At 42.4% G+C, this 22,350-nt stretch overlaps 3 protein-coding genes across 3 annotated transcripts in view; 1 reads left to right on the top strand and 2 right to left on the bottom strand.

Moving 5' to 3' along the window:
- LOC119194246 (small ribosomal subunit protein eS26) overlaps positions 1-15,614 on the bottom strand; it is a 226,092-nt gene extending 210,478 nt beyond the window's left edge. Inside the window, exon 1 of the mRNA XM_062564124.1 lies at positions 15,602-15,614. Within this exon, the coding sequence (XP_062420108.1) occupies positions 15,602-15,604 (3 nt within the window). The 5' untranslated portion in view covers positions 15,605-15,614. The remainder of the gene's footprint in view (positions 1-15,601) is intronic.
- Positions 6,671-9,781, bottom strand: si:ch211-157b11.8 (fibroleukin). Its single transcript, XM_037491127.2, has 6 exons — positions 9,503-9,781; positions 8,696-8,891; positions 8,269-8,346; positions 8,073-8,185; positions 7,674-7,936; positions 6,671-7,279 (listed from the first exon to the last, which is right to left on the bottom strand). Exons 1-6 carry the CDS (start codon positions 9,779-9,781, stop codon positions 6,937-6,939), a joined length of 1,272 nt encoding a protein of 423 aa, XP_037347024.2. The 3' UTR covers positions 6,671-6,936.
- On the top strand, positions 12,041-22,089 carry LOC119229457 (ras-related protein rab7-like). Its single transcript, XM_037489803.2, has 6 exons — positions 12,041-12,388; positions 17,303-17,365; positions 18,697-18,823; positions 18,962-19,180; positions 20,390-20,518; positions 20,668-22,089. Exons 2-6 carry the CDS (start codon positions 17,313-17,315, stop codon positions 20,758-20,760), a joined length of 621 nt encoding a protein of 206 aa, XP_037345700.1. The 5' UTR covers positions 12,041-12,388; positions 17,303-17,312; the 3' UTR covers positions 20,761-22,089.
- The last annotated feature ends 261 nt before the right edge of the window (positions 22,090-22,350 follow it).

Below are 22,350 nucleotides of genomic sequence, written 5' to 3'. Positions count from 1 at the left end.
TTCATAATTTATTACATTTCATTAGATTTTGATTTCTTCTTGTCTGTTTTTAATTGAACTTCCATCGACTGATTGATTCCTTTGTCGACGAACATGGAATCTTCTCTTTCTTTCTGACTATTTTGAAAACCGTTTTCAAAATAGAAACGAGTTTTCCAAGTTTGTCCCAATATGGACACATGACACATACCATAACTCAATAAAAAAGTGTTTGGGCCGCAAGATTCATTGACTAAAGTTGACCTTCTCTTCTGGATTTAATCCCCTGGCAGAAGCTGGTCGCTCTAGAAGAACAGCCCCACTCTGCCATTGCAACTCAAATCGTTTGCCCTGAAAACTTTTGCCTCCAGCTCCACAAGTACAGTATATGTCACTGTTGTTTTTGACTGTGAGTATCAGCCTGAATCACAACAGGTAGGTAAATCAGCCCGTTCTGCACATGCTTGTTTGTAAGCTCACGGCAGCAGTCATGAGTCAAATCATTGAGTAACATGATGTCAGCCAGCGGAGGCAGCGTTGGGGCAACAGGTCAAAAGGAAGACTAATTTGAGCAGGTAGGTTGAGGTACCTTTACTGCTCCTGATGAAACGCTCCCACCTTGTGTACAAATGTTTGTGACTTGTGATGCACATCGCTCTGAATAGTCGCTAAGACGCCCTATTTTCTAATTATATAATATGATATACATTATTATGGAATGTGCATGTATTTGAACTTCTGTCCCAACAGAAGGAAGAAAGGCAGGGAGGTTTTGGTCAAATGCACTTCATCCCCATGTAAAAAAAAAAACATTTAAAAACGGTATGTGTGCTTTGTTAAGTCAGTGTATGTTGTGTCATTCTATGCCTTTAGTCATAAACATACACTGTTTTTTAAATGATTCTCAGATAACCTCAGAAAATCTAATCTTCTACTTAATGTGCAATAATCCTTCTTTGATACAGCGTGTCAGTCTCTACTCATTTCCATTTAAGAAGGCTAGAAAAGAGGTAAACGACATAATTCCATTAAGATGTCGTGGTGATTCACCCTGGTGGAGGGGCGATGTTCTTCCTTTCACTCTTATTTAAGTTGTTCTGCCTGAAGGATGGTAGGTTTTATTTAGAGTCCAATCCAAGAGAGAAATGGCGACGGATCCACCAAATCCTGTGTTCAAAATGTCAAATTTCCTCTTGAGGACTGGTTCGCAATGACAGCTTTTACCTCGAAACTGTGATCCATCGTTCCTGCCATTAAGAGTTCCATGTTATGATGATGAAGAATATGGAGTATTCCTACTTTTTAAGTGCAGATTTGATTCTTTGCATATTTACTCTCCCGGCATCGTTGGCTTACACCTGACTTGCTGAAGTTTTTTAAGATCCCATCCTGTGAATGTCCTTACTTGATCCCTGACTTCACTGTGTGTAGTCTTTAGCAGCACCTTTACAAAGTCACCAGGGTCAGAGGTCCACTACTTCACTTCCTATCCAGACAGCGGCAGGAAGCGAACGTTTACAACACCTTGTCACTAACAACCTGTCAGTCAAACTGTTTCACTGGAGCTGTCCAGGGAGTTGTAGAATTCAAAACACTTGAACCCTCGGACCTGCGAGTGTTCACCAATTTCAGACAACGTGCTTTTATTTTGTCTTTGCGTGAATTCAGTTCCTGTGGGAAAGAGAGAGTGTGTGTGTTTGTGTGCTGGTGTGAGCCAGTGTGCATGTTGAAATGTGTTTAATAGTGTGTCTAATAAGGATTATAAAGGCGGTTGCTGGTCATTACAATATGTGCTTACTGGGCAGATAACTAGAAAAGCTGCATATGTTTTATTCAAAGCTTTGTGTTAATTCGTTGAGTGTAAAATTCTTTGACCTGCTGGTGGTGTTAGATAAAAAGTGGTGTCCGCTTAAGTCAATAGGTCCAATCCTCTGGAAACCATGACATAAACCGACCAGTGAAAACGGTCAACAACAAGAGCTTATACTATAATGAGTCGACACATTAATTGACATTTTTTTACTGAAATATGCAAGACCATATGTGTGTTTCTCATATTGTCTAAAGGTTCAGCTTCTGTGTGTGTGTGTGTGTGTGTGTGTGCGTGTGCGTGGGTGTGGGTGTGTGTGTGTGTGTGTGTGTCTTTCTTCATTCTGTGTTTGATCCTCAGTGATTGAGAGTCTCTAAATCCCCTGACTTTCCTCTTTCTCCTGTGAAGACATGTTTACCTCTTTGCTTAAGCTGATTCTCCAAAGCTAACCCGTCACCTGTCTCTCTTTCTCACACACACAGTCCACACACACACACACACACACACACACACACACACATATAGACGAATAAACAGGATCTAATTCATCTGCCCTTTGTACATCTCTGTCTCTCGCTCTGTTCAAGTCATGAGATGGCAGTTACGAAGAGTGTGTGTGTGTGTGTGTGAGTGTGATTGTGAAGTACAGTGTGAAGAATGTGGTAAAGCAGACCAATGGGCAGCTGTGTTTCTCTTCTACACAAACACACCCTGCTCATATTTTTGCATGTTGGCTGGTTTATTAATTGTCAAATCTTTTCCTGGTATTTGTGGATTACGATGAGCCGTTTCTGATCTGTGTTTGTGTCAGTCTGCATTATCAGATTAGATAACCCTTTGATTTCTGAAATAGAGTTTGCTTGATCAGCGTTTTCAATCGTGTCACCTTTTTTTCTCCTTCTCCTCTCTGTATCAGAGTGACAGTTTGGGGGATTATAACGGAAACAGTCAACACCAGCGACTGTGAAAAGCGGACAGCTAATGTGAAGCACTTCCATCAAATAATTGATATATTTAACCACGTCTGGATATACATTTTTTATTTTACTTAAACCATGTTGAAATCGGTTATTTGGGTCTCTGTGGTCCAGAGAAAGATTGTATGTGGTGGTATGAAACTGTTTTTTTGATGCTTGGAAACATTGTAAGGCTTCTTGAGGTAATGTATACAGCTTAAGCTGACGGACAAAGACACTGGGAAAGTGTCACTTGCACTTCTGGTTGGCTGCCGTTCACAGTCATGTGTGAGGACTCATGTCTCCACTGCTGTTGCTTATTATTTTACAGGCATCATTCAAGTAATCCAGCTTTGTTTCTGCAGTGTCACATGACCCGACAGAAACCAGATGCTGCACCAAGTGTGAATTATATGAATATATTTTCATTAAAATCAGTGCTACAGGTCTACACACACAAAAACAGATCCTTAATGTCTTTTCACAGAAACAAAAGACGTTTCACTTTCTTGTGCAGATCTAGAAATGAAATGAGATGGAGGGAGGCCCGCCCTCTGTGTCCTCACTACTCCCCCCCCCCCCCTTCACCCTAGCTCTTCACCACATCAGGATACACTTGTTCTGGTGAATTCCGGTTTCAAACGGAACGCTGCTTTGCTCTGGTTTTCTGCAGGACCAGTATTAAAAACAGGCACAAGCTGTCTCTCGGTGGCCCTGTGGTCAGGGAGGGGCGCCTCCAACGGCCTGTTGTTCTCACACACCTTTGAAACCTCACCAACTCCTGCTTCCTCCCCCTGAGCCTTCCTCCCGTAGTCATCCTCAAAAGCCCACATGCGCACCGTTATCACCATGAAAGCAGATTAGAGAATGAAAGGTTCCTTCCACAGGACGCAGAGGACACCACCTCCTCCTCCATCTTTCATTCTTTCATCACCTCAATGTTTTCCTTTTATACTTAAGACACAGCGGTGCTTTACTAGTACGGGAAATACTGTAGATATTCAATGTTGTAGATGCATTTAGAACTTATGAAAAAAGTCACATTTTTCCAATTCTTCTCGTCATGTCATGTTCTGTCCTTTGACCTCTAACCTCTACGGTGCCCTAGTGTTGAAAAGAAGAATTGCAAAGATTTTTTAAATTTGAGATAAACCTCAAACCACCCCAAACTGTATTGGAACATTTGCATTTTTTACTTCTGATCTGACTCATTCATCAACCTGATAGATTAAAACAATGAAGAAATCAAGTTTAACAGAAACATCTAAATTTGATATATCTGACATAATTTGCTTTATTTGTATTATTTCATTTGATTTTGCATAGTTTGCATTGTTTTCAACTGTTTATCTTCATATATCAATGGTTCTGCAGTTTCTATGTGCAGAATGTTTTTGCCTCTTTGTGTTTGTGATGGAGTTTCTCCTCTGAAAGTGCCGGAAACACAGACAGAAAATCACAACCCAGATCTCGTCTTTGCTAAGCAACAATGCCACCTGGTGTTAATCAGAGACACATGGAACGTTTTATGTCTTATTGTAAAAGTGGTCGAGATGAAGGCCAATGGGTCTATTTGCACTGTTTATCGGTTAAAGCTGGACATATTCACGCTCTTTATGAAATACACCAATCACACATTAAATCAATGCACGTACTCTCTGTAACTGAAATAAATCTGAAGAAGGACTGAGACTTGAAGTGTATATACTCAGTCAGACTAAGCCTTCACACGATATCGTCCATATTTACACAGAGTGAGGCTGTTTACCATATGCTCAGCCACACGGGATTGATAGATGGACGAATAAACCATGACATTAAAAAAAAACAAAATTTAGCATTGGCCATTTGAGGATTTGGCTTTTGATCATCGTCTCGAAAGTTTGTAAGACATACACATCAGCCAGTGCGTCAAATACACAGGCAGATAAGACATCTTGTGGCTGCCCCCATAAGCGTAGAGAGTGCTCTTTGCACACCCTGATGGCAAACAATGATGGCCAACGTCTAACGGATCTTCCACGACCGTTAAAAGATCCGTTACACACACGTTTTTTAATCTGATGTCTTCTTGTGGCGTGCTGTAACGAATCACACGGGGCACAGGGGAACTTCTGTAAAAAAGGAGCGCAACGTTTCTCAGAGGGATGTGCTGGCTAACCGCTGCCCAGGCTGGGCTTCCGGCCCTGGGGCAGCAGAGCCTGCCTGTACCCCTTACACCCTGCAGCACCACCACTATCACCCCACTCCAGACACGGTGCCAGGATACTGTGGTGACACAACCCTGGGCCTCTGTTCCTCCCTTGTCAACAAGACTGATGGATGCAGAGAGGAGAGGAGAAAGGAAGATGACGCATTCATCTATACAGTGACTGCAGCCCAGAGTAAGAATGACACGTATGTAATTATCTATTCATTTCTTCGGGCGATGAATTGTGAGTGAAGGACATAAGGAAGGGATATGAATGAAAAGAACTAAGGTGATGATGAGTAGAACATGACCAGGAGGTTGAACTGTTTGAAAGTGATTTATTTTACCATCAGTAATGCACTTATTTTTTTGGGCTATGCTACATTTGAGAGATTGATCAGGATGAGTATTTTACAAAGAATGAAACTTTATTTAAACCTGCATCAATGTGTTGGTTGTAATTTGACCCAATGAAAATGACACTAGTAATCTTCAACTAAAATAAAGATTTTCTCTGACTCTAGTATGATCAGTAGCCACCAGGGGGCACAACATGGAGCTTTTCACTTTGCAACCCTGCATCATTTTCTTTTGTATTACATTACAAGCAGGCACACTCACACACATTCACACACACACACACACACAAAATTAGATGAGAAAGCTGATATGTATAATTGCTTGTATGGATGATCGGTCTTGATTACTTATGATGAATCGCCTCCTGTCTGTGTGTTTGCTTTTGTGTGCAAGTATACATGTAAGACAAAGATAAAGCATAAAGCAATAATTAGGCGGCATGATCAAACCGTCCTCATTGGAGGGCATTTTATTTCTAATGTTCACTTGTTTTAATAAAGTACAGCACATCCCACACCTCCTTATCTGCTGAGATCAGTCAGAGTGTGTGTGTGTGCGTGCCCAGTCTTTGTAGGTCTGTATGTGCACACATAATATCATACTGGTGTGTTAGTGTCTGTATAAGTAGTGTGTGTGAAATACCATGGTTGGCCTGGAGTCTGCCCACGGTGTTCCGATCAGAGCCCTCTGAGCCCCCCCCCACCCTCTCTGGTTAATATTAGACACCCCTGCTTGCCGGACAGAGTGACAGCTCACCAGGAACACTGCTAAAATAGGTGCGGCCTCCTAACGGCCAGCGTCGGTGCATCAGGCTTAGACCTGGGAAAGAATGAGCAAGGCAAGGTGAGAGAAATAGCCGCTTCCAAACTGGGCTTCTCTCTGTTTAGTGTCAAACCAAGAGATGGGTTGGCTCTATGTAAATGCAGTATATTTACAGAACAGAAGTCTGACAGTAGAGACACGTTTACAAATCCTATCAACGCTCTGCTGAATGGACAACATGGTGATGAAGTTTGCATTTGAGAAACTGTTAGAGCCCCCTGCAGGGTCACAGTGACTTCTCTGCCTCATAGAGTGAGACATTTTCTTTTATGGCATCATCTGACCTAAAACACATGTGAGCTGTTGCAGACAGTAGCCTATTTCAATGGATCATGGAGCTTAAGAGGGTAGAGGCCCACGCATTCTTTTAGAATCCCTTTTATGAAGAGTTTCTGTTCTAATAATGTTGTGTGTGAACATGTGGCATTACTATAAAATCACCCAATACGTGTTAACAATAAATAGTTGTGTACACAGCCCTAAGTAGGCAGCCTAGGGAATAATTAAAGCACAACAGAATATGAATTTTAATGTGCAATAATGATTCTTGAAATTTATTACAATAACACTTTTACATGCAATATTTTCTTTCTTCTTCTTAATGCTATGGAGACACAATGAATGCGGTTTCGCAAAAGAGAATCCCCTTAATAAACAAAAGAATATTGTGTATCTTCAAACATTTTGCCAGTGAGTGACGATATCTTTTGTGTATTTTCTTGTATCTATTATTTGCCCCCGCATGTCACCGTTAAGGGACATGAAAGCTGCTCTGTGAACACAGTGACATGATTATCGATGAGAACCGTTGCCATTACTCAGGAGGTTCCCGCAATGTTTTTGGGTCTCGTCTTCATCTCCACCCTCTTGAAGGAGTAGCGTTCTCCAGTTCGTCCATCTGTCAGGATGTACCATGTCCCCCAATAGATCCCGTTGGTCACCCCGCTGTAGCGCCCGCGGTAATACCGTCCATTCAGGTTGTCTGCCAGGCAGGCGTCGAACCACCAACCCGCGCCGTAGTACTGACCGCAGTTCCCAGCTGCATACCGGTCGTGGTCTCGGTCGGCCGTGCTGAAGGATCTGCCGTCGTGGTTGTAGCGTTTGCTGTAGCTCAGCGCATTGCCCGCATCCCCGGAGTACTCCCGGGCAGTTAGACGGTACCTGGAAGAAAGACAAACAACCAATGACCCCTCTATGAGGGTGGAGCATGACATTCAAGTCCTTGTGTGTGCACATTAAACAGACACGCACACATCAAGCCATGCACTCATTGCTGTGGGTGAGATTCAAATGGAAAAATGTGATGTCCCATACTTCCATGTGCCAATCAGCGTTTAGCAACATTTTATTTTATTAATGACTTAATTAGGAATAATCTTGCCAGCGCTGACAATACACCCAACTTAAGCTAGACTCAAATCCCACTCAAGTCCCAATGAAGAAATTTAAGATGTTTCCTTCTAAACTCTGTTTGTTGCCCAATGTCAGGGTCTCAAAGAAAGTGAACTCCACCCATCTGTTGCAGACAGCGGGTGTCCTCTGCAGCGTGCCCCACCTCTGAGCCTCTGAGGCCACTCTGAAGTTGTTGTAGGTAGCGTGACGTTTCTGCTGGTGCCAGTCCTCCAGCTCGATGCGGAGTTGGTGTTGGCCGCCGGAGGTGAGGGCGTGCAGCGCTGTGTTGCCCAGCCAGTGCTCTCCCAGTGGACTTCCAAAGCCCTCACGGTATTCCTGCCATGTCCTGTTGAAGTCCACTGAGCCGTCCCACCGATTCTGGATCACCGTCCACCCGCCCCCTGCCGTCTCCATGTCACATTTAGCCTGAGCCAAAGCAAAGACTTTGATATCATAAAGCCTGGGTTTTAGCGATGCACTTATAGCACACACATATTTAAAAGAAGGGGAATCGGTTTGGCGTGTCGCTTTGTGTTTTATGAGTGTGGCGAATCTGAAATACCTCCAATGCCGGCCTGTTCAGGTCAGGCTGGATGGTGTAGATCCCATTCTCTTTGATCCCGAGTCTGTAAATCTCAGCACAGTCCTGAGGATGTAACCTCTCCAAGGGGGCAACTGAGACCAACACACACACACACGTTTTCATTCAACTTGATGAGCGACAATTATTTTCATGTGGTCAATCGAGTTGGTCTTACTTGTGGGAGGATATTGTGTGATACTCTTCAGGAAAAGCAGCAGGTCCCTCTCCCCCTCTCTGCCTACGGCTGCAGTTTCTGTCGACCCAGAGAGAGATTGGGTTGTGTAAGACACCAAGGTTGAGATGAAAGCATTGCCTTATGTCCTACACAGAGTTTGTTTGATGAATCTCCCTCACATTGTGAGCCTCCAGCATGTGTATATGTGTGTGTGTGCTTGTAAATTAAGTTCTCTCATCCTTCGTAGGGCAGTTAAATTCCTATGCACTCACCTATGACCGACACTTAGCAGGGCTCATTGAGGTTGTGTTTTACTAGAAGTGGGGGAGTGACAGTGCAGGCATTTCTTTGTGTATGTGACTGAGTGTGTGTGTGCATATTCGTCTGTGTGTTCTATAGGTGGAGGATATAAATGTGTACACCTCACCGAGTCGTTTGGCCATCGCACCGAGGGCCTGGCTGTGACAGTGGAGGTCACACTCTGTCAGCACAGCTGCCATCAGTGCCAGGATGGCTCCTAGGGAGTTGTTCTCCTGGCCCCCGTGACTCCAGGGGCCGCCGGGGTCCTGGAGAGAGCCCATGCAGCGCTGCAGCTGAACGAGGCGCTCTTTGACGCCTCCGCTCTGCAAGACAGTGCTCAGAAGGTGATTCTTGATAAGACGTTGTTGCACACAATGCCGTCCAAATTCTCTCTTTCTTTACCAGGGGAGATTGATGGAGAAGATGGTGTTGAATTAAATAATGTTGAGATTTTAAATAACACAAATCAAGCGCTATCATGCATTACGGATTGAGAGTAGAACTCATAGCTCAGTGGAAGGTTTTGTGTCCCATCAATCTGTCTCTTATACTTACATCAGGCATTGTGGTCATGTTCCTCACACACACACACCTGCTGCTGCATGAGCTCACCATAACTATATGATGAGGACATTTTTAAAGCAGATCTAATTTTATCCGTTCTTTGATTGCTTGGTGTCACTGCTCCATTTCTGTTAGGTGGTGCCAAGTTTAGTTTGCTGACTGTCCCTGTGGGAAAGGTCCTGCTGCCCATTGCCTGACAGTACGCGGCTCAGAAGTAGACAGGGGCTGAGCTCTGCTTCCACTCGTCTATCAATGTTTCTCACCATTAAATGGCTGACAATAAAAGTTGCATTATACGGCTTTACTTAAAACAACATGTTAACACTCGCCAACAATACGTGTCGTCTGGTGGCACTACACTGTCACTCACCTTAGCCTTGACTTGAGGCAACTCTTGCCTGTGCTCCACCGTCCGAGGAACTTCTGAGACGGCTGGCAGTGAAACCCCCATCCTGCAGGCTGTTGTGCCAGGTTGACCCTCACAGGCCACGGTACCGACTCCTGCTCCGGTCCTGGCCTGGATGGGGGCTGCCACCAGCATGTCTCTGCAGGGAGGCTGCGTGCAGTCCGGAGACGCATCCGAGGACAGCAGTGCTCCCACACACAGCGACAGCAGAGGGAGCAGGCTGAGAGAGCCCAGCGGAACCATGGAAAAATGCAGAAACGCCGGCTTGCCCTGACCTGTGTGTTACGGTCTTGATCCAGAAGGAAAACCTCTTTTCCCTGAGTTGCAAGTTGTTTGTCCTTTTGCTGTTGTTGAAAATGTCCCTTCACTTTCTTTATTCTCAAAAACTGCCTCTCGGAAAGTATTTGCTACCCTGTCCTTTTTTTCTTTTAAATGTTTATATTGTTAGCATTGTCTGCCCTTTTTCTACTATTTGTGCTTCATTCATTCTCTTCTTCTTCTTTTCTTTTTTTTGCCTCAGCTCATCTCACTCCATGTCTTCCTCTTTCTTCTGCTCGCTGTCTGTTAGTGAGGTTGCTTTGGCTCAGATTCCTAGATAACTGCGGCACTCTTTGCTGTCTGACACAGACTAATGCACCCACCCCCAGTTACGCACACACATATACGCGCACAGACACACACACACACACACACACACACACACACATAATATGTCCATCTCATTAACTCATCTCATGCTGTCTCTCTCAGACTCCCAGACAGCCACACACAGTGATGCATGTTTACACACACACACACACACCATGCAGGGGATGAGCTTTTCACCTGCCTCACATGCTGTATGTTCCTAAACAAAAAATAACGTTTTTTTTTCCTCCAAAAAATCGATTGCCCATTGGGAACAGACTTTCACCTGGTCTCATCCCACAGCGAGCATACGCGGCGATGTTTGTAGAGATAGAAATGCAGCAGGTATGTGGCTCCCTCCTCGCTGTGCACCAGTTTCTTACTCCCGTCCTTTTGTGTCGCGGTGTTTGTGTTTACAAACGGAGGTCCAAAGAGGCCATAAAGATTCCACGTTCAATAGCGTCGAGAAGGCAGGAATTCCTCTATAAACACCGGTCATCAGGAATCTACAGAGGCACACTCCCTCTGACAAAGAGCGCAAACACATGCATGAAGACGCACATCCACATGAACATGGAGCAGGACAAAGCCCAGATGAGTCCTCTGTTAGGCGTGATGAGGAAAAATGACCTCATGATGTGAAAGGGTTGTTCTGATGAAAACAGAAGGGAAACATTTAGGAGTTTGTGAGTTTCAATTAAGATGTTAAAAAAGACTAAACGAAAGATTCAATAGTTTGCTCCTATATTCACACATGCTTCTCTTGGTACCTAATTAATTAAAGATTCTTTTGGATAAATTATCATTGTGACACTGACGATATGATGAACAATAAGATGTGGATGCAAGAGTTCTGTATAATCCCAACAACTACTTCTATAGTGGTTTATCTGTCTTTAATTGTTTATTAAAAGAAGAGAAATGTAAGTGATACAAGCTTCATTAATAATGTAAATTGGTTGTCTCGGTCCAGGTGTTAGAAATGTCCCCTAACTTTAATAAGTATACAAACGAAGATATAAAGTGAAAATAAACAACATCATAAATATCCAACATTTTTTATATCTTTATATCATAAAAAGTTTCAATATTACACATTTGTTATAGAATAATAATTCATACTTTGAAAGTATACACATGGGCTTTCTTTGGACAGAAAAGGGACATAACCTCTCCTCCTCTGTCATATCAGTAAGACAAGCACTTCATTAAAAAAACAAACTAATACTCATAAGTCTTTCATGGACTAACACACAGGTTTTAAAGGCTGATTCTGTCCTCTAGTGGTGGGTCCTCAGATCTCTCCCTTCTGGCTGTGATTCACTGCAGTTAACCACACAGGACCATCATCTTCTTCTGATCCTAGTTTACACAGCACCTCGGTGGGGTTCCTCAGCGTGAGATGTTCATGTGGAGTGCTGATTAGCCAAAGAGTAGATGTATAATTTGGATGGTCATCTCAATTTGGGCTCAACGCATACACATTTTTAGAAAACGGTGTTTCAAAGTGGGGATATTAGGTTTGGAAAAACTGGGCATTTAGGACGCAGGTGAATAATGCGTTGGTAAATGCAGGTACCCATGTTTTAGTATCTCAGTCTCTGCTGTTTTGATCTTGAGCTATTTTTATCTTTTTTTAAATCTGTTTTTGAGAACGCTCAAACTGTTAAATGAAATCGCTGTACTATCCAAACAATACACTCATAACTGTTAAAAAGAAGGCAACCTCCCTAAACTGAGCCTGGACATGGTCCATGGTTTCTCCATCCACCAAAGACCGAGCATTGCTCTTTCAATAATGAAGAAAGTTCGGTCCATGCTGGATATTGAAACCAGAAGTGGGCCGGTCAGTGGTTTGCGTGTGACGCAGGACGCAGGCGTTGCGTTGGAGGAGGAAGTGAAAGGGGAAGAGAGACGCTGGGGGTAGCCGATATTTAGCTCGCTGGTAGACAAGCTTTGAAGCACCGTGCTGAATTCACCCACCAGCTGTGGATAATCTGCCTCGTCAATTTGCGACAAAGGTGCTGTTAGTGTTCGCGCAAAGGACAACACATCTGTCTTGCAATTTGAAACGCGGCGTTGCCAAATTAACGACAGCGAACGACTTCGGCAACGGTGAGCTAGCTAGCTAGCTAACGGGACGCCTAGTTAGCCCAGTTAGCCAACAAGGCTAACGGTACCTGAACAACAACAGCCCGATCGGTTCCCGGTATCCAACCGAAGGTAAGTTCTGGGAACGACAGCCGTGTGTCTTCACACGTGAGGTCGTACCTCTCGTACTCTCATCCAGTGGCATTTTAACGCCGACGTCAACGGCCGACGGTGCGCTGTTTAAAAACAAAAAAGAATAATTTACGAGAAGCCGGTTGACAAAAACAAGGCCGGCCCGTGGCTCCTCTGGGTCGCCTCCGAACGAGGCAGGAGAACCGGGGAGACGACGCGGGTCGGTCGGGGTGTAACCTTTACGTTAGGTTGGCCGAACGAGCCATCGTAAACCGACGTTAAATGTGTCAAACGTTCGCAGACCTCGGTACTTCACAGAAGTGACCTGGCGAGTGCGGGATGTGAAACTAGTCCTTTTCTGTGCGGGTCGGTCATGTCGAATTGTCTTTTAATGGTTGCAAGTATCGACTTGACTCCCGTCAACACGCCGTGTGGCATTAATGTCCCGTGACTTTGCCAGAGGGATGCCAGTCGGAGGGCGTGGAGTGGTTCTGCGTCAGGTTGTTTTGGTTTTGAATTTGCAGATCACCTAGGTGTTTATATGTTTAGAGGCACTCCCTTATGGCCACGACGCCCATAAACCTTTTTTTTTTAAACTTATTTGCTTTTCAAAAAATAATACATATTAACGCTACCTAAACATGTATGATGGCTGTGACCTGCGACTGCTCTGTGGGTTGGTTTTTAATGGTTAATCTCAGTACTTTGCTACTGCAAACCATAATCGAGTTGTAAACTGAGTCGTCCCTTTTTCATTTGAGCTTTACTCATCTAATGTCTTGAACTCAGATTCTTTAAGACACTGTTCTCCAGCATATTGTATGGTTATTCAGGCGTCTCATGGTTAAAATGGTTTCCCACTTGTTCCACTGTGAGGAGTACTTGATATAAATGTTTAGATTTATACAGATACTCGAGTGGAAACAGTTTTTATTTGATTAAAACAGCATTTTTCTTTTTGATTCCATCTTGAATAACTTCAGAATGTGAAAATTGTACTGTGTAACTAAAGGTAAACAACTCATTTGGAAAGTATTTAGTTGAACCATGACCCTGTAGTATAGCACTTTACTCACTGATTCGTTTATTGTTTTCCATCCTATCGATATGGTTGCATATTATCATACTGACCTCTCTTTTTGTTGACCCTTGTTCACTGAACCATCTGCTGATCACATGAGCAGTAACCAGGACTCGTGTGTTAGGCAGCCAACCAGGAAACATAACTAACGATGGCCTCATTTAATGATACGTTGAGATGAGTTTGAACACTGAGAAACACCTGAAGTTGTCTAAATCTTTTTTTAGTCCAGAGTTTTTGGGCGTGCCTGCATTAACTGTGTCGGAAGTGATCTGTGAATTCCAGCTGTCATTTACAGGCAGAGAGGGAAGATGTTTTGACTTGACTTTAGCACAATACATATGAGTTATCAACTCGTGCTTGTTAATACAATCCACAAACATTAACCTGCTTGTTGAATAAAATTTGCCTCCATAAAAGAACATTTTGTTATTAATACTATTGGTGATGCAAATTTTTTAAAGACATGTAGATATTGGCAAAGTAATCCTTTTGTATTTTTAAATAATGTAAATAGATGAGCGACTGTCAATGAACAACGGATAGCGAAGACGTACTTAAATGAATTGGCTTTAAAAAATCATTTGAATTATCAGTTTTTCGTGACAAAGAATAAAACATTTGTTTAAGTCTGTGCCACGGTTATTTGGTTTCTTTTTTTAATTGGACAGGCTAGTCTAACTCTTAATTGTATATTTTCAATAATTGTAATTGTTAGCAAATGAAATAATACCGGAAAGCGGTAAATCCAGAGAAATAAGATATTTTAGTAGCAGACTGCAACCAACTATCTAACCTTTTGCACGATTAATGCAAGCTCACATAAATAAAAATGATTGCACAATGATTTATGATGTTGCAAGCAGTATTCAAATGGACTAAACTGCTCATGAGACTGCAGGCGGAATCTCTTAGCAGAAAGTTGTGGCAAACACCTTTCCATTCATATTTCAAGTCTTTTTGTTGAGTCTCTTAAGGACATTGTTATTTTACTTGGGTCGTATTTCCATAAAGACCTGCAGAAATTGTACAAATACCTTCACAGTTGTATTTCTTTTATCTTCGATGAAGTGTATTCAGTTTGTTTCCCAATACTCTTGAGAGTTGCATCATTGGAATCTCCCAGTGTTGGTGCAGAATAACCGACTGTGTTGAGTAAGAAGCATCCAACCGATTTTTGAACCTCTGAGCTGATGTCATGCACTCAGCTATCGATGTCTGATGTTCTGCTGTGTGTCAAAGGTTAAAGACCTCCGTTGAGTTTCCAGTGTCTAGACTTTAGCCATGTGTTGTTCATGCTTCTGTTGGTGCTGTTCACATTCTGTGCTTCACAGTTTGGTAGCCACTGCAGTGCTGTGCACGCTCCTTTCAGAAAGTATGCTTTGTAGGTTTCCAGCGCCTGATGGAGCGCTGGCGTTTCTAGTGTTTTGGTTTTACAGGCTTAGTTTCCTAATCGTCATTTAAGGGCATGGATTAAAAAAGCTGTGTATGCTGGCAGATTGGCATGTCTACAATAGCTTTTGTGTTTTGTGCAAGCAGATGTTTACTTCTGTGAAGGGCGGTTTTCTGTTAAACCGTTGTCAAACAGGCTGTTATACGTCACTACCAGAAAATAATGCAAGTGGTAGGGCTGCACGGTCCATATCATAATCCCTATCACGGTATTAAGAAACAATCTGACGGTATCCCGGTATATCACGGTATTGCTTTTTCAAGTAAACGTCCGCGGCTACCCGAACCGCTGCTCGCTGCTGCTGGCGAGTTGGCGTGTTAGCTTGTTTTGGCTGATGGTGTTGCCACCAGAGGCTCGACAGACTTTGCAATAAATCGTTTTCTGATCTAACGTCGGATTTATCAAAACCAAAAACCCTCCAAACAGACACAGCTCTTGGGCACAAGTTGTGTTGGTGCATCTCTGGTCTCTCGTTGTTCCTCCTGTATCATTCTTTTCCGTGTTTTCATGTAACAGAGTTACTTCTTGTTGTGAGCTGTACACAGCATGCAGTTCCGCGGGGAATTTTTTAAATAATTGTAAACTGTATTAGTATTACAAAATGTTTGTGTCACAAGCTGTTGTGGTGTTTTACCCTGTTAAAGAGCGTTTGTTGTGGGTTATTCATTGTTGTTATAACCATGACTCACTCACAACACACGTAAGACAACTAGCCCCGATCGCCGGGTGCTCCACGACGACGTGTAAAAATAAAATCTGCCGCGTGCCAAAGAGCAACTTCAGTTGTTACGGCGAACTAACACCGGTATGAACGGTATGTGAGAACTTCATACCGTAAGGAGATCTTCTACCGGTATACCGTGCAGCCCTAGCAAGTAGTCATTTTTATTCACCAAAACCAAAAATTGAAGTATTGTTCTTGTAAAGATAGTCCGATATTGCTTTAAAATCTAACAAATGCATCTGCTTTTATAGTTTTCTATATGCTATAAACCATGTATTATTCCTGCCAAAGTGACAGTTAAGATGATCATCAGTGTGATGAGGAAGCATCGTATCGTAGGCTACATATTAGCATCATATTAGCATCATGCTACTGATGCCATCCTCACTGAGGGTCCATGTATACAGTCTAAGATGCTGTGTGGGCAAATCAATGACAAAATCCGTGGGCAAGAATGACCTCAACGTGCGCATCCAACTTTTGTGAGTTTGTTCACGTCGCTGCGCAGAATGTCTCTGCCGGCAGGAGCCAACAAAGATAAAACCCTTCTGGGAGGAAGAGAGGAGGCTCCTGTCGCAAAGGTTTCACCCACACGCACCCAAGTTATTCATTTATTTGTTCTTTTTGATCTCAAAATGGACAAAGTCAAGATCACCGTGTCCTTGCAAAACACGTTTTCATATGCCTATTATGATATAAAAATATGTAATCAGGATAACATTTTCAGACAGGTGTATCCTAGATGACTAGGGACATGATTTTGAGAAGGAACACAACTGCGAGAGGTTAATTGTTTTAATGTTCTTTTTAAATGTAACTACCACACTGTTCATTGTGTATTATGAGTTCACTCCATTAAAAAGATGAATCATAATTGTGTGTGATGCATCTCATTGCTTCATACTAACATTCTTCAATTGCAATTCCTCACTTTTGCGGATAAAGTGGTTGTATGAATGATTCATACAACCACTTGCTATCATGCTATGAATGATTCATACAACCACTTTATCCACAAAAAAACTACAATACAGACACTTTCTCAGTGAATCACACCACCTAGAGGGGTGTGATTCATCTGGAAGCAATATTGGAGAGCTCCGTTTGCCTAATCCTGAGCGGCTGTTTTAGCTCAGTGATGCATATACTGAATCTGACGGACCAGAATCACCAGTATAAACTTTATTGTTGCTCCATTAGGAATACAAAAAGTACAATCTTTACACAGGCATTATGTATTAAATAAATATTTGATCACATAAAAGATGAATATAGGAGGGGTTAGAGTGTACTAACATCAACGCACACGACTGCTTGAGGAGCCACCTGGTTTGGCGTTGTAGTACAGGAAAGCAGTCAGCGGCCCAAAGGGGAACTTCCTGCAGTGCATGAGAGCGAGAGAATGCTGTGTTCCTCGTGATTTGTCGAACGGCTTAGAAAGCACATGATTGGAATGTGGTATTCAGACCTGACCAGGCGTAAAACTCACAAATTTGTAGACCTTTTCTGATCTGCATAGCGACACCTTTTACTTTGTATCAATTTGATTGTCTCTAAAGAATAGGACATTGGTTTTGACTTGCAATGAAGGAGCTAGGAAGGCGTTGCTTAGTGTCCTCTGTATGCTAAACCTTTGGTATTTTGTCTTTTCCGCAGCAGCGGAAAAATGACATCCAGGAAGAAAGTGCTTTTGAAAGTCATCATCCTCGGAGATTCTGGGTGAGTCACCACACTTTTCTCTTTTACATGTTAAAATCTGCCATTCAGGATATGAAATTCCAGTTTGGTTTGTTCTAAAATAGTTGGGTGGAGGGGAAAAAAAAGAAATGCAAAGGCACTATTCCTGTTTTTGTTTCATATAAGTGAAGACATGTCTGATTTGTGTCACGTCCTTGCTAACCGTAATCTGCTGTACAACCCCAAGTAGAACACACCTCACCTTTTTTTAATCCGCAGAAACTTTTCCTTTACTGACATTCAATCGACTTTTTGTCTGACATGTAGGTACCTGATTCTTAACTACAACTTAGAAATGTTTCTCCATAGGTTGAAAAATGCCAATAGCAAAGTCAAAATGATTGCCAGGAGACTGAAAAATACATTACATGTCATTTAGCTGACGCTTTAATCCAAAGCGACTCACAATAAGTGCTTATCAACCATAAGGATACAAACCCAGAAGTGCAATTTCATCAAATAAGCCCATTTACAGCTTTCTTTAGATAAGAGTACAATTTAAGTGCTACAATTTTAGTCTTTTTAGTCAAGGCCAATACACTGTTCTAAAAGCCAGGAAATTGCGTAAATTGACACTATCGCAGCAAAAGAAATGGAGCATCAAACCACAGTATTCTGAAATGGCTGTAACCAAGATCCTATACGGTATCTCACGAGATTGGATCTCAAAACTGCAGCTACAATCCATTACAAAATATTTAAAGATATTTCAACTTGCTATACGGCCCCTTTAACCCACTGGTGCCCCTCAGACCCGACAGCTTCAGCACTAAAGGTTAATGGTTAAAATGTTTTATTTTGGCACCAACGCACACGGCCCAAAAATATTTACATCTATACTAAGACATTTAGCTCAACCAATGTTAAAAATTAGTGTGGAACTCGGCACCAGAATAGTTTGAGGACATTGATCCCTTTACGCGTCCTGCATATACAGATCATTGCTCCACCACCCACACGTATCATTCAATTGTTGCACTGATTCGGGATCAGATTGAATTAGTGGAAGCCTCGTTGTAAGTTCAGTGTAATTGCAATCGCCACGTGATGGAAGTTTTAAACTTGGACGATCTGTCTGTCTGTGATGGTTGCACTTCCACGTATTTGGGATGACCGTCCAATCCTCTCAAGATTCATGAAATTATATCACATCGTAAATGTGCTGCTAATTACATCCAATTAAACCCACGGTGTAAATAATAATCTGCAATTACTGCACATTTCATACAAAATGTGTACAACCTTTTTGTTTTGCCCTCGGACTAACATCTGGACTATCTGTCATCCCGCTGTGTCTTGTCTATGACTCTTAGTGTGGGAAAGACCTCCTTAATGAACCAGTATGTGAACAAGAAGTTTAGTAACCAGTACAAAGCAACAATAGGAGCAGACTTCCTGACCAAGGAGGTGATGGTGGACGACCGGCTCGTTACAATGCAGGTACAGTAGGTTACATCCTGCAGAATTCCCTTTTTATTTGTTCTCTCCTTTAACTTGACCAGATTCTAATATTTGCTTCACTACTTTTTTTTGATCGTGTCCATTCACCACACCTTTTATCTCCTCGTGGTTGACTAGATCTGGGACACAGCTGGCCAGGAGAGGTTCCAGTCTTTGGGAGTTGCGTTCTATCGCGGAGCAGACTGCTGTGTGCTGGTGTTTGATGTGACCGCACCCAACACCTTCAAGACCCTCGACAGCTGGAGGGATGAGTTCCTGATCCAGGCGAGCCCTCGAGATCCTGAGAACTTCCCCTTCGTGGTGCTCGGAAACAAGATTGACTTGGAGAACAGACAGGTTGGCATTGGTCGATGGCTGCTATGTTATGTTAAAGTCACTTAATGATTTCTTACTCAATTACTTCATTACTTAATGAAAACACAGATGTTCATATTTGTTGTTAAAGTTCAAGGAACACAAAGTTTTATCCGAATATGCCTAAATAATGGCATATTGGTAGTGTTTGAGGGAACGGTGAACTTTGCAAAGTGCTTGCTATTTATGAGTGGCATTATGTTTTAACCATAAGGCCACATGGAATTCTCAAAATGACAAAAAGGCTAAGGAGTATTAGCTGTACTTTATTCCAATGGAACAGCAGGTCCTTCGCAGTGCTCCCAGATTCTAAATGGTTAAATTCTACTCGGTGTGCCTCTAAGAGGCCAGGAACGGGTAACATGGCGTTAATATATCCCTCAAGTAATCTAGAAAGAATCGTATGTCTGATGTAATCTACAATAGAAAAAAAAGTCTTGCCAATTAACTCAACAAGTTTGCCTCACTGGAGTCTTTAATCCAAATGTTTCTATAGCGATCGCCTCAAATCGATTTCATACCCTCAAAGGAATAGTAAATGGCTACACACACACTCCTGACCTTTCAAGACATCCAGAAACATTATAATCTCCACGATGGGACCTTCTGGTGTGTTTTGGAACATATTGCATCTGGCGTCATCCTCTTGCCAGCCCTTATCTATTGACATGCTGTGGAAGGCAGGCCGCTCCCCAAGGAGCTGCAGCCCGTTTTGCAACCTAATGTGGCACAACATGCAATGTTCCAGCAACATCTTCCAGGGACTAGCCGTCAAGCTATTTGTTTGAATTGTATTCACAGAACACAGAACACAAGTCCTCGTACATTGCATGAACTGAAAGCTTTAATATCGCTAAACTGCATCTCAAGCACTGAAGAAGTTGGACCCATCTTTGTATGTGGTGTGGGAGTGCCCAAAGGTTGCAGAGTTCTGCAACAGGGGTTTAAGAGATGCCATACGTTCCAGAGGTTCTGTGATCTGTGCGACGTAACAGTGACTTGACGTGTCTAGCTTCTCTTTAGAGTCGAAAAGGAAATACACTGGAAATATTCACCTGGAAATACTTCTTTCGGCATACAATGATCTTATGTGACATACCAGCAAGGTTTAACATATTTTTTGTGGACACAACCATGAACTCATCCTTGTACATTCCAGCTCACTGTATTACTGAATCTCTCCTCATCCAGGTAACCACCAAAAGGGCTCAGGCATGGTGTCAGAGTAAGAACAACATCCCCTACTTTGAGACCAGCGCCAAAGAAGCCATAAATGTAGAACAGGCATTCCAGACAATTGCACGCAACGCCCTTAAACAGGTAGAGTAAAGTTGCTTAAAATGACAAATGTATGCTTTGTTATTTGCATATTTTAATAGCTGAATCATTTCAAAATCCAGCTTGTGCAGTGAAGACCACGTCAGTCACGTTCACGTTCATGTGATTGTCTTTCTTTGGCTGCTTTTTAGGAGACGGAGGTGGAGTTGTACAATGAATTCCCGGAGCCTATAAAACTGGATAGAGACAGAGCTAAACCTTCAGCAGAAAGCTGCAGCTGCTGAGGAACATCTTGGACCATCATCTCTGAAACGCCCTGTCATTGGTTACATCTCCTGCACCTCGCTCCTCGGGAGAAGACTTCCCTACTGGTCTTCCTCCGTCACACCACTGTTTATTCCATCGACACAAACCCTCACGCAGTACGCTGCACATGGATGTACTACCACACACACACACACACACACACACACACAGGGACATGCGCGCAGTACACATATTAATGCACTCACGCACACTAGCTGATAAATCCAGTGCCCAAAAATCCCACAAGAGAAGAATGACGCCCCTTCTGACCTACCGAGTCCCTGACTTGCTAGTGAGTGATCTCCGGCCCGCCAACATGTTTTTTTTTTACTTTGCTCTCTGACTCTCACACTGAGGGGGCAAGATGGAGCCATGTTCAAAGAGGCCAATTGGAAACTAGATAGACTGGCTGAAGCTCTGTAATGTGAGATGATGTTGGCTAACGTCAGCATCCCAAGTATCTTATTCTCTTTGTTTTCTTTTCACTTTCTATTTGCCAATTAGTCAAAACATGATTGTGTTGATCTTTTTTATAAAATTAATTGATCAGCAAATTAATATATATGTATAATCAGCTAATTAATATATATTAATTAGTTATTTCTCAAGCCTGAAACAAAAGCCTGTTTTTTTGCACTTTCTTTTTAGGTTTTTGCCTTTTTAAATATTATTGAGGGATTACTGATTTTGGGCAACGTCTGCCACAACATGCGTTTTGGTAAGCTTCAAATGAGACCTCCTCAATTGTTTTCCCTGTCAATTATGTTCCCAGAGAATCAGTTTAACACTATCACGACGTTCTGCCTTTTCCCTTCCAGTTGGTGTGTTAGTGGGTTTATAACTGCCTCACACTGCAGATGAGTAGACATTAAGTGTAAAACATGGATTCATTCCTTGATATATTAATATTTGCCTTTTATGTAACATTAATTGTACTGCTACTATTCCCGCTGAATGTCTTATGTTGTTCATCAGACATCTTTTAACGCTTTGGAATTACAATACGTGTCACCAACACAGCATACACCAGTCTCCTGTCTTTGCTATTGCTGTTCTCTCTATCTGCTTGTAGCTCAGGTTGGCTAAGTACTACATATTTTTAATGGATTGTGCATTGCGGTGTATAGATTGTAAAAGTAAATGTCAGATGGATTTAATTGAAATGGATCACCTCTCTTCCATTTAAAGAAAGGTTCCGAAGTTTTGCCCTGGTATTACTCCTTCTCCTTATAGAAAACGAATCATTGCAATGCCAACAATAATGTCAAAGAAAATTGGGATGTCAAATAATAAAACTCTTGAATATATCAATGGTGTATTATTACGTGTCTCAATGTTCGTTTGACCGCGTGGTTTGTCTCTCACAATATTGTAAAGGATCCACTTGCATATGTGCACAATACCATAATTTCACTCTTCCTCTCTGCCCACATTCGGCGATGAGCTAGAACAAGTTCACGTAGTCAGGATGCCACTAACAAAACTGCACAATATGGACTGAAAGCAATTTTTTTTAATTAGGTCTTTTTCGTAAACTATTAATAAAGCAAACCTTTTCATAACACATA

This window comes from Pungitius pungitius, chromosome 8 (assembly GCF_949316345.1).
Source record: "Pungitius pungitius chromosome 8, fPunPun2.1, whole genome shotgun sequence".
Taxonomy (NCBI): Eukaryota; Metazoa; Chordata; class Actinopteri; order Perciformes; family Gasterosteidae; genus Pungitius; species Pungitius pungitius.
This window is presented reverse-complemented; position numbering and strand designations above follow the sequence as displayed.